General features: G+C 40.2%; 1 protein-coding gene across 1 annotated transcript in view; it reads left to right on the forward strand.

The window, feature by feature from the left end:
- Positions 1-10,275, forward strand: part of CDC123 (cell division cycle 123) — a 32,216-nt gene extending 21,941 nt beyond the window's left edge. The window contains exons 10-13 of the mRNA XM_032688035.1: positions 778-806; positions 6,158-6,286; positions 8,080-8,217; positions 9,040-10,275. Of these exons, the coding sequence (XP_032543926.1) occupies positions 778-806; positions 6,158-6,286; positions 8,080-8,217; positions 9,040-9,066 (323 nt within the window). The 3' untranslated portion in view covers positions 9,067-10,275. The remainder of the gene's footprint in view (positions 1-777; positions 807-6,157; positions 6,287-8,079; positions 8,218-9,039) is intronic.
- The last annotated feature ends 2,259 nt before the right edge of the window (positions 10,276-12,534 follow it).

The raw sequence follows: 12,534 nt of genomic DNA on the forward strand, positions 1-12,534 counted from the left end.
TTCTAAAGCTTTCGGGTTTTTTTCTTTTCCTTTTCTTCCTGCTAAACTGGTACAACTTTTGCATGTGGCCATACCCTGAATGCTTATCTGTGGATTTCCCTGGCTCAATAGAAAGACAACTCAAGCATTTGTTTAACCACACAGAACAGCAGCTGATAGAAAGCTGCATGTACAGAGGTTCCTGTTTAATTAAGCCAAGGGGAGGAAGAGCAGCAGAGCCAGGCAAGGCAGCTTTGTGTCAGTCAGCATGTCAAGGGGGCTGTTTGAAGGAGTCCTTGGTAATCAGTAGGTGTGCTGTGTCTGCTCTGGGTTACATCAAACATGACACCCACCCCTTTGTTCTACAACCTCTTTGTCTTCTCAGCTGCTGAAGGCCTAATCTCCCTCAAGCAGGAACTTTCTCTTGTTAAATGTTTGTGCAATGTCCAACACAGTGGAGTCTTGATCCATTTCTCCATTTTGCTGCAAATGAAACAGCAGCAATGTCAAAGATAAGCTTCTCTCTGGGCTTAGAGTTTATCAAATGTTCTTCACTGGGGGGAAAAATCAACAGAGGAAACCAGCATTAAATGGAAAAACCCAGCAGCCAATCTCCCAGTGCATTAACAGTGGTTCTGAAATGTTTCAGCTCCCTCTTGGAAATGAACCTAATTCTGGCGTGCAGTTCTTTAGACATATTGACTTTGCAGATTGTGCTGTGTACACAAGTATCTATTCAGATTTAGATGTCTTGAAATATATATTGTTGAAGATTAACACTTTTTTTCTCCTTTTCAGTTGTTTTTGATGTGTACAGGGACAGCAGGGTAAGTCAACAATAGGTTGTATATAATTGTTTATTCTGTGAAAACGCTGAAATGCTGAGATGAAGCAAGTAATAGCTTTTTCTTCCTAGAAGTGGTTTTGGGGAAAAAAAAAAAGAAACAAATAAACAAAAAAATCCCACCAAAACATAAAACCCAACCAAACAAAACCCCTCCAAATCCCCAAACAAAACCCCAAAACCTATTTGATGTTATTCTTTTCCACAGGTCTTTTTCTATGTTAAGCACCATCTACAGTAAAAGAATAATAGGATTAGGGGTGTAAATATGTCTGTGCCAGTGAATTATTTACCATCTTCCAGATTATTAGTATCTTCCAGAGAAGCTGTCCTAAAGCAAAGAACTTTGGCTTCAGCTGCAATTCTGTCGGTTCTGTGAATCTACTGAAGGCAACTTAGTTTTCATTATGACACAGAGAGTCTTTGCTGCAGTAATTCAGAGTTGAATAGACTATTTCAGTTGGAAGGGACCTACAGCAATCATTGAGTCCAACTGCCCGAACAGTTCAGGGCTGACCAAAAATTAAAGCATGTTATGGACAATGCTCTCAGGCACAGGGTGGGATTCTTGGGGCTGTTCTGTGCAGGGCCGGGAGTTGGACTCAATGATCCTTGTGAGTCCCTTCCAACTCAGGATGTTCTGTGACTCTTTGATTAAGGGCACTGTCCAAATGTCTCTTAAATACAAACAGATTTGGGGCATTTTCTTTTAAGATAGATATTTCCCTGGGCTTTATTTTTTTCCCCACCATGTGTTATTTTTCCCTATAGCATCTGAGCTCATCAGAACTTACTAATATTTTTTCAGATTATCCATGTGAGGTTGGAAAATGGTAACTTGTGCTTCATGTATGGAAGCCTAGGATATGAAGGGATAATTGTGAAAAGGGAGTATGAATGTGACATATCCAGTTTGTGACAGATGGAAGCCGATTTTTTTCTTTTCCAGCTGCTCCAGCAGTGGTTCTGAGATGTGGGCAGATCAGAACCCTGAACATCCAAATAGAGATGGAGTTGGGGAGAAATGTTCCATCTCAAATATTTAAAAGACACAGATGTGGTACTTAGGGATGTGGTTCAGTGGTGACCGCAGTGGTGCTGGGTTAAAGGTTGGAATTTATGATCTTAAAGGTCTTTTCCAACCTTAACAATTCTATGAACTTCATGTGCCAATATCAGAGTTAGTCACCTTGACTTCTCCCAGTGCCAGTGGAGAGAAGTACTTGGTCAGATGAATTGTGCTTGAAAGGCACACATGTATTGTTTTAAAAGCAACTACAACCAAAAATGCATTATCTAGCCTTAAATCTGAAAACTTGATTTAGGGAATCACAACCTGATTTAGGGAATCACATTAGTGTGTGAAAATTAAGAGTTTCACTTAATTTTTTTTCCAATCCTAAACCAGAAATGCAAAAACAATGGCTACAGACTTTTGTTCTCTACATTTCTGAGTCTCACTGTTTAACATGTTTACAGTTATGGGATTGGAGAAAGCCTTTATTTGAGTTGGGAGTATTGGTAGTAACTCCTGATTCTGAGTCTGAATGTTGCTAAACTATTTTGGAATTGTTTAATAGTAAATCATGCCCATGGCTTGCAAAACAGAAACTAAACAGGATGGTGCCTCATGTGGAAAACAACTACTGTACTGTTTCTCAGCACAGCTTTTAATGTAGGTACCTAAAACCTGAGGTAGGGGCTGGGAACAGCCACACTGTAAGGAAAATTACGTGCCCAGGCTCAGCTCCTCAGCTGTCAGGGAAAATGAGGAGCAGCACTTCAGCATTGAACCAGACTCTGCTTTTGGGTTCTCTGCCTCATAGCTGAGGCATGAAAACAGATTATTGAAGTAAAAGATTTCAGCCTGTGGGGTCTCAAATGAGCAGTGTTTCTTCATCTGTCAAGATAAAATATATCTGTTTGTAGACGCCTCTCGGTGCCTTTTACCCTCAGGTTTTGTAAACTGCCAGATAGCCCTTTGTGTGTCAGATCCTCCTCCTTTCACACATACTTCTGTGGTTTGCAACTGCATTATTCATCTCTCCCTTTGTGTGTTAGTTACAGGCAGCAAAAGAATATTGAGTGTTTGTGAGCGTGATTAATTTCCAGAGCCCGTGCTCCTCATCATGCTGGTTGCACAGCAACCTCACCTACAGAATGAGAGAAATGTCCACTGTCTGCTTGTTTTAAATACTTTCAGCTCTAAATATTCAGCTTGGAGAAGCAGCTTGTTGTTTGATATGGTTGTGAGTGAGAGCAGCCTCCTTCCTGTGCTTGCTTCAGTTCCTTGGGAGACTGGATGGAGTTGGATGCCACAGGTCCTGCTCGCTGAGATGGAGGGTGGCAGCTCCCAATGGTTGTGCAAGAGCTGACAAACCTGAGAGACAGCTCTGCTGTTGTTCTTAGTTGTCTCCCAGGTGTGACCAATGAACCATATTCAAGAGAAGTCACTGTGGTAATGCAGGGAGATGCAGTGAGTGGCTCCAGCCCACTGTGGGCTCACAGCTCTGGTGAACGTGCAGTCCAGTGCTTGTGTCTCTGCCTTGTGAGTGTTGTCACTGTGCAGGAAGGTGCAGCTGGAGTTAGGGAGATGTAACAGTTCAGTTTGCATTTTATCTGTCTTTAACTTCCTTTAAGCAGTCTGTGTCATAGGCACTTCCTTTCAGCAGCATACTGTTTAATGCTCTAGTAAAACAAAGCGTGAAGTGGCATGGTGTGGTAAATCTATTGGTTCCTCCTTTTAGGGTGAGAAAAAAAATCTTTATGTATTACAAATTGGGGTTTCTTTTTTCACCTCCAGATATGCACAACTTTGTTTTCCTGGCTTGTGCACTTCTCATGGCAAAGATTACTAGAAGCAGGCAGAAGATGGCAGATAAATAGCTTTACTGCTGTTCTTTAGATACACAGTGCAAGTCAGCTGAAACTACATTTAAATCATGACATTGCATGTAAGAGTTGAAAGAGAATTTAATCTTAAGAAAAGACAGTTTGGTTACTGACCCAAGGTAATACACACTCCTTTTAATGAGCCCTGAAAAGAGATATTTAATTTGTTTTGCCACTTCTCATCAATTTGCAGCTACCAAAGCTCTGTGCAGATTTAAGATCCTCTCAAGGAAACAGCTGGTGGTGTAGATGGGGCACTGCTGCCTGCAGGGGTGGAGGAGCACTGCTGGGTGCTCACAAAAACCGTGTTGCTTTCAGGAGTCTCAAACCCAATCTTCAGTTTTTTTCCAGGGTACATATCTTCTCTAGAGAAATGATCTTGTGTTCCTGTGAAAATGCTATTTGATGTATTTGGGGTGAAGAGGAATCTCTGTGAACTTTTGTAGGGAAGTATTAAGTATTACTGTTTCTGATCCAAGGAAAGATTCTCTGAACCGATGAACGAACTTTGCCAGCCATTGCTTCTGTCTGTGATTAAATTGGTTCGTTAGCTTGTTTGTCCAGTGTGATAGAGTGAATCTAAAATCCCAGATTAGTCCTCGTGCTGCCTTGGAGCTAACAAGACATCCCCATTAGCAAAAGTAAAGCATGGCTTGTAATGAGAATTTGTGATGGCCTTTTGAGGACCAAAGATGGGAAATGACAGCAGATGTTTGCCCTGCTGGCTCTGCACTGATGGTGTCAGTATTAGTGCAGAGGTGTTGCAACTCAGCCATGCAGACTTGGGCTTCTTCACCCTTCCAGAACAAATGAGAAAGCGCTCAGGACTGACCCCCCTCATTTCACAGTTTCTTTTGTAGCTGTCTGGTTTCAGCACTGCTGGTGCCGTGGTTTGGCCTCTTAAAATTTGCCCTGGGGGAGCTGTACCCCGTGGGCCTGCCCTGAGAGAGAGACCTGTGAAACCCTGTGTGCAACTACACACCCACTGATCAGGTGCTGGCTCAGCTCCAGTGTGCAGATAATATCACTGGTTTCACCTGTGCTGGGACTCCCTGTACCTGCACGAGGAACTGGCTGTGGATGGTAACAGAGCAGCCAGAGCCCTTCTGTTCTCTATCTGATGGGTTTCTGTGCATTTCCTCTTCCACAGTGTATCAGTGCCTGTGGGATAGCTTCGGTGTGTGGGTGGGAGAGGCAGTCTCCATGTTACTCTGTGCTGAAGGCTGCAAAAGCATCTCTGTGAGTTAGAAACCAGATGGCTGTAGTGTAAGTCATTGAAGATATTTGCTGTTTGAATCAAGATGGGGAAGATCCTTCAGTAATGAGGGAAAGGAAGAGAAAGCAAAATGAATGGCTAGTAGCTACACAGTTTTCAGGTTTGTCTTCCAATTCCAGTTGATCTTTAATAAACACAATAAAACTCTTCAGTCCTGCTTATATGTCTGCAACCTCTTCCTTCCATATTTGATAGAACTGATTTCTTCCAGATGTAATACTTGTTTTGCAAATTCTTACTAGCAACTGTAATCAAATTTCATTATAATTTATTACAATATTTTGTTTTGTTAGAATAGTTGACACTTCCTTGGGTAAGGAAAGATGGTCCTGTGCTGGGAGTTGTTTCTTGAGGTGACTTAGGGAACCCAATTTCTTCCTCCCACACACGTCTCTGTTACCTTTAATATGTCAGTCTCTGCTTTCATTTTTCAGTTGTGTAGCAGGAGTGCTGTTGTGCATACTACACAACTGTTTGGAACACAAAAAGATTAAAGTTCAGGCACGAGAAACTGGTCTGGACTACTAGTAATGGCTATGTTAAAAATACCTATAAGTTATTCTGTATTGATCTGTCTTTGTAGAGCATCTTTGTGCTTCCATGAGCTCCATTAGCCTTTTTTAGACCCTGCTCTGTGTTATTGGAGTCCCTTCAGAGACCAAGAACAGCAATTCTTGTGGAAAACTGAGTTTACTGTAGGGCTGAGGTGGCTTTTGATGGAAAGGAAAATCCTTGTTTAGGTGGTTTAGGTTTATTTGTTTGGTTGTGTTTTGGGTTTTTTGTTTGTTTTTGTTGGTGTCCTCCCTTATTCCTTGTTCGTGCTGTCTGGGGATCTTGGAGGACTATGGAGATTAGACAGAACTTCTGTGGCACCTGGCATATAACTAAATGCAGTTTATTTGAACTCTATTTGGTATTTTGTTTTTAAAAAAAATACTTAAATTAGTAAGTCATAGCTTGCTGTGATTTAAAACTGTATAATGCAAAGGATGTTAGACTATTTAAAGTGCTTAAAACCAGGTAGTTTGTTTTGATATCTTTTTATCTAAAGACTAAGCATACTGTAATGATACAAGTGTATGTGTATTCGGGTTTTTTTTTTTTTAGTTCTTTTGTTTTGTTTTAATTCTGTGATTTGTTTTAACTCTTCTGTGGTTCCTTTTCAGGGTAAGATTTGGTTAATAGATTTTAACCCATTTGGTGAAGTAACAGACTCCCTGCTCTTTACATGGGAAGAACTGACCTCTGGGAAAAACCTGAAAGGAGACCAGAGTGAAGGGGAAGCAACAGAACAGGTGAGGGAGGCTCAATAACGTCCAACAGCAGTTATGGCCTTTTTTTTTTTCCCTGTCTTTTGTTCTTATAATCAAATTGTGATGCAAACTGCATTTTGAAGTAAGTGAAGGTCCTTAACTCATGACACCTAAACTCTTTGTAAAGCAAAATCTTCCTTATTAGCCAGTAGTTATATCCCCACAAGTATCACCTGCTAGTTTTAGATGCCTGCAAGGGAATTTTTAGTTCAAACAGTACGAGCCCATATCACAGCTTTGACCTCTTTGCAAAGAAGACGCCCTGAAACTTCCTTTTATGCAGTTCTGATGCTCTCCTTTCAGTTTTTTCTTAAAATGTATTACTTTTCTATATGATCCCTCAAATTTCTGTTTTGTTCCTGATGTCTTGTCATACAGTTTCCCACATCTCCAGCTTCATGCCTGGGTGGGGGGGAGTCAAAAAGAAGCTTAACTTCTGTCTCCCCCTCATCTTGAATACCCTCAGGGAAGCCCCGTCCTCTGGTTGAACTCCCTGGACTTGCAGAGCAGGGCTTTTCCATCTCTCTTCCAAGCAGCCTTGCCTCCATAAAAACAAGATAACTTCCTGTTAATACAGAGAGGGAGAAATAGTCTTCATTTTTTGTATTCCAGGGGTTTTTTTCCTCATGCTTGAGACAGAGTCCTCACATCTTAACAACTGCTTTGACAGCAGGATGGGAGATGGAAAGTAGTGTGTTAGTAGATCTTGGGAAACACTTGGTCGTTTTTGAGGAGAGATATCTAAGTCAGTGTGGGCTTTTATTTTCTAGCTGTTGAGCTGCATTAGAGGGAACTGAAATGACATTTATTGGAGCTGATTTTAGCATTTGAGCTTTGCTTTAGTCCTGTGGCCATTTCCATAACACACTGACAGGGAACACCACTCCTCAGGCTGTCATTCAGGCCAGTTTCTCTGTCTCACACTGTGGCTGTTACTGTATGAAAACCCATTCCATGAATCTTCCTGCTAAAAGCTGTGTCTCCTTTGTTAAAACACGCTCCCAATTCTTGAGCTGTCTGTGGGACACCGAAATTTTTGTTTTGGGATTTCTTTTTCTCCGTGCCGGACGCTTTACACAGTTTTCTGTAGTGCAAGCCTGTATGAAAAGCAGAATAACTTGTCTTCATGTTTCAGCTTATATCCAATCACAGTATCTGGTGTGAAGTTACTGATTTTCTCTCTTTAAAATGAAGCTCCTTATTGCTGTACAGTGGGCAATTAAATTGCATGTCAATGTGTTGAGCTGAAAATTATATAATTACCCAAAACCTGTTGTTACAGTTGAGCATTTAGAGATATTTTTGGCTCTTTTATAGAGATAGTTTTTCCTTCAGTAAGTAAATTGGTTGGAAAGTTTAGATTATAATTTCAGTAAGGTTATAGTTGCAAATGTGTTTAAACAAGGAAACTGTGAAGACAAGTGTGGGGATTCTTTCAAAAAGATTTTTCTCTATCCAGATACTTATGTAGCTACTGTTGCCCAAAGTTGCTTATAGCTCCATTATTACAGCACTGTTCTAAGCACAGCATATTAAATTCATTAATAATTGATACATTGTAGGAACTTCACAGCGAGGGAATGAAAGCTGTTAATTTGACTGTTTAATGTGTTTGACATTTTAAATTGCTCTGGAGTGGGCAGAGGTTTTAAGAAGAAAACTACAATTTTTAGAAAGCACAAGTTTAGTTGAATGAACGCCAGAGAAAGTCATTGGCAACGTGACTCAGGCAGTCTCACGGAGGAGTTCAAAACATTGTGGTGTCTTTCCCAAAGGATTATCCAGTTTTCCGCTGCACGAACAGTAAAGTCACCGTCCAGCCCAGTCCGTACCTGAGCTACCGACTGCCGAAGGATTTCGTGGACCTTTCTACAGGAGAGGATGTTCACAAACTGATCGACTTCCTTAAGCTGGTAAGAAGCGGCAGGAAAAATTCCTGACCTGCCATCCTTGTCAAATGGAAACATCAAAGTCCCTGGAACTGTGCTTCTGTAATTAACACGGATTATGTAATTACGGAAAAAGTAATGTATGAAGCCATCACACAACGTATTGTTGGGCTAATTGTTTTTGAAGTGATGGAGAGCAAGCTTTCATACTGATCTCACTTCAGTTAATTGATTTGATCTTTATGGGAAGGAATGAATGTAGTTTGACACATCTTACTGAAGATGTTTTCTTTCTAATTTTTTAGATGTTTTCTTTTCTAATTTAAATGTAAATACAACTGTAATACAAATAGAAATGTACTTTTTGAATGTCTGGAGCTAATGCTTTTAAGGACCCCTTTAAAAGTTAGAAGGTAAGTATATTAGGAAAAGTCCCTAAGCAGTTATTCCTTTTTCAATACACTTTGTTTATTCTTTTGATGAACAGTGATGTGAAAACATGAATCTTTGTAAGGTAGGGAAGGAAGGGCAGGTTTTCTGCATCTTGATCACTGGCTCTTGCCACCACTGTCATGTTTTCTGGTTCTTGTATGTTCCATTAGTTAATGCACAGGGCAAATCTTGGTCTTTACTGGAAATAAAATCTTGTAGTTTGGGATGAGGGAGAGGCCTGATATTGCTCTGTTCCATTTTCTGGAAACATTATCTCTCAGCATTCAAAAAATGGCTTAGAAACGCAGTCATTGTCTAATCCATTGTATCTGAAAACACTTGTGATGATTTATTAGTGCTCTTGTTTCAGATAACTGTGTCCTAACATTATGAACTCTCCTGTTCTGTTGACAGAAGAGAAATCAGCAAGATGATGACTGAGGTACCCAGAAGCATTACACTGAATTACAAGCAAGAAATGCAGCTAAAGCTATATTTAGCATAAGTATTAAACTATTGATTTAAAGAAAACGTGCTTTTTATAGTCAATGAAAGAACTGGAGAGCTGTTCATCCTCTGAGTCTCTGGGTTTATATAGAAGTATAGAAAAGCTTTTTCAGGGAAACATGAAAGGTCAGGGTGAGTTCTCGCTGGATTCCAGGTGCAAGCAAGCAACAGTCTGAGTGCAATGAACAACTGCTTTTCCCATCTCATATTGTGAAGACTGATGCCACTGAGCTCTGCCTTTGGACTCTTCACTGATAAATATGGCAACATGTAATGCTTGTGCAGTTAAAACATCGAGCATCCTCTGAGTTGAGGCACAGTCTTGCTGAAAATATAGTCACAAAGAAAAAGGAATGTACATTTTTACCTGTACTAACCTTTTAAAATTGTAAATTGATTTTCATTTGGGAGCACTTCTTGTCCTTTATGTAAAAAAAGAAATAAATAAAAAAGTGGAGAAGGGCTTTTTTTCTTTGAGGGCTGATACTTCATTTCAGAGAACAGGTGTAGCTACAGCGGACTACTTAAGGTTTGAAAATTTTGCATATCAGGACTTGGAAATTCTGAATGCATTTCAAGTAAAGTAGTATTATCACAGTCACTAAAGCGATGAAATTTGTTAAACTTCACAAAATTTCGTTTTATTTGCATAGAAAAACTTTCCTGAAACCTATTTTTGTAACAGGATTACATACTAGACATCATCTGTGACAGTCTACATGGTTAAACATAACATCAGCCTGTAATTTTATATTCAGACTCAGTCTTATTTCTTTTGTATCACATCTCTGAGTTTCCTAAGAACATGATTACTCTTTCAGCTCTTAAAATGCTGTATTCATTTGGTGGCAGTTTGTGTTTTGTGCCTAAGTGGAAGCCTGGCTAAATTTGGGGAAACAGGAGCTCTTGTTACCAATTGCTGTGATTTGGGAGGTGGGGGAGGGGAACAGGTTCAGATGAAGAACCAGTTGACTTTTGGATACAGGTGTTTGCATGGCAGCAGTCATTTCTTAACAGTGTGCAGAGTTCCCATTGAAAAAAAAAAGGGACATTTGGAGATGCTCAGAGCCCCTGGAAATTGGTTCTTGTTTCACACCAGTCATGTGATACTCTCTGTGTATATAAAGCAGTTCATGTTTCTTTGCCTTGCTTTTGCTGTCAGTTTGGAATGGTGCTTGGTTACAATCTGTTCTTGGATGTTAAATCTGAGCTTAGATGTTAAATTATTACTTAGTGTCTTTATTTCACTTCACTTTTGAATGAAAAATTACCCTAGTTGAAGATTATGCAGTTTAAGAATCCCATTCTATGAAACACATCAGTGGAACATCACAGCTCCTGGAGTCAGTACAGGCCATGCTCTGCCTTTGAAGCACTGGAACCTGCTTCTCAAGAGTTTTTTGTACACAAATTACATGACCATTAACTCAGGGCTGGGCTATATCTAATCCTGCCATATTGTAGGACTTTGGATGAGTGTTTCTCCCCTTTATCAGAGGGATTATTTGAGTATAAATGTCTCTAAATCAGGTAGGAACTTCAAAGTGTAAAAAAATCAACAGAGCTTTCCTTTTTCTTTTCAAGTTTCTAGCCATAACTTAAACTGATGTGATGATCTAACCACGCTTCCTTTATACAGATGATGCCCTGAAACTTCCAATGGATTCATAAATGCTTCTGAACTACAGATTATTGTCTTTAAAAATACAGAGTCTTGGTTTAAAGCTGTAAGATAGTTTCCTGAATCTTTCATGTAGGCTCGACAAATTAATTTACCATTATCTCAGCTTTCTTTGATGGATATTCACCAGAACATACACAGTGATGGGACCAGTTTGCTGGGACCTTCTGCACTCTGGAGTGTCCCTTTAGGTGAGTAGGCTGGAGTTGTTCTCCCCTGTGATATGCTGACAGATGCCAAATCTGAATTCATGGACTGCTCAGCCAAGCTACCAAACACTGATACCAGACTTTATTTTGGAGTTGCAGGAACTTCTCCCACTTCCTCTGGATTTAGTCTCAATGAAGAGCCATAAAAGGTAGCAGAGCAAAAACAGTAGTCCCATGTTCCGGTCCTGGTATAGAAATGGTCCCCACTATAAAAATCTGTCTTACATAATGAGGTCCCCCAAAATACCATATCCTTACAGCTTAAATACTTTAGATGTACTTTGCTTCTTTCCTCAACTTCAGGTAACCAGATAGTGATTTTGTTTGTCTGCTAGATTAAAGAATGCTCTTCTAAAAGAATTCTGACCCCATGTGACCTTTTGATCTGCAAGGCTAATGAATGAACATACTCCTTCTGGAGAGGCGAGGAAGCTCATGTTGATAGACTAAAAATGCTTCAGATCAGTTTTACACTGAATGGTGTATGACACTAATTCTATTTCAGGTCATCATAAAAGCAGTTTCTGGCTCTAGCCATCATACAGAAATTTAAAAATACAAAATTCCAATTGTTCAGGTCCTTGTTCACATGATTCCAATTGTATGATCACCATTTGCTGAGCAAGGGCCAACTATAGACTATATATTCTTAATTATATGCTTAAAACACTATATAAAGACACTTGCAATCTCATCTAGATGACAAACATGAACAGTTTTAGAGGGAGGTAACGTGCAGTTATTTTATACAGATCCTGTGCTTGCCAAACCCTTCACAAGTCTGGCTGTGTCTCATGGCTTGAGCAGGGAGATTCAGTTCTTGGACTGCAGCTCTGCCAGGAGTGCCAAGGAAAATCCTGATTGTTCCACAGCCAACGCTTGCGATATTTAATCTCCCAGATGGATAGTGGGGGTCAGAATTCCAGTAACCCCGTAAGTAGAATTTGTTAACCAGTACTGGCTTAGTTCATGATTTGGAATAACACTCCTGTACTTCGGGGCTGCAGACTGTCCGTGCTGTTTGTACTCCTTTGACTCTTCTTTCTCCAGTGTTGCCCACGTCTTTCCTTGCCCACCAGTCTCTTATTTGGGTAAATGTTAAGGTCACAATTGGCAGCAGCAGCAGCATGGATAATACCGATCTGAATTTTAAAATCTCCCTCTGTCCACTTTTCTCTCACTCTTACAAAGACATGTTTTTGAGTGGTGCTCTATAATATCTAAAAAAACCCCCAACCCAAACCCTAAGAGTAGGGGAATAATAGCCAGCTCTGATCTCAGTAAAATCAATAGCGCTTGTTGGGGTCTGGTCACAGGGTATGGCCTGTAAAAATGCACATAACTGCATCTGACACCCTTAGGTAGGAATTAATTTCATGTATCTCATTGTCATGCACTCCCCTGTTGCTCATGTCCAGGATGTGGAAAAAAAGGTACCCTGTGAGATGCAGTTCAAGTGCCCATTTGAGCAACAGAGACCATTAGACAACTGTAATGGTTTCAGGCTTTCAG

Source organism: Chiroxiphia lanceolata, chromosome 5 (genome assembly GCF_009829145.1).
Source record: "Chiroxiphia lanceolata isolate bChiLan1 chromosome 5, bChiLan1.pri, whole genome shotgun sequence".
NCBI classification, from domain to species: Eukaryota; Metazoa; Chordata; class Aves; order Passeriformes; family Pipridae; genus Chiroxiphia; species Chiroxiphia lanceolata.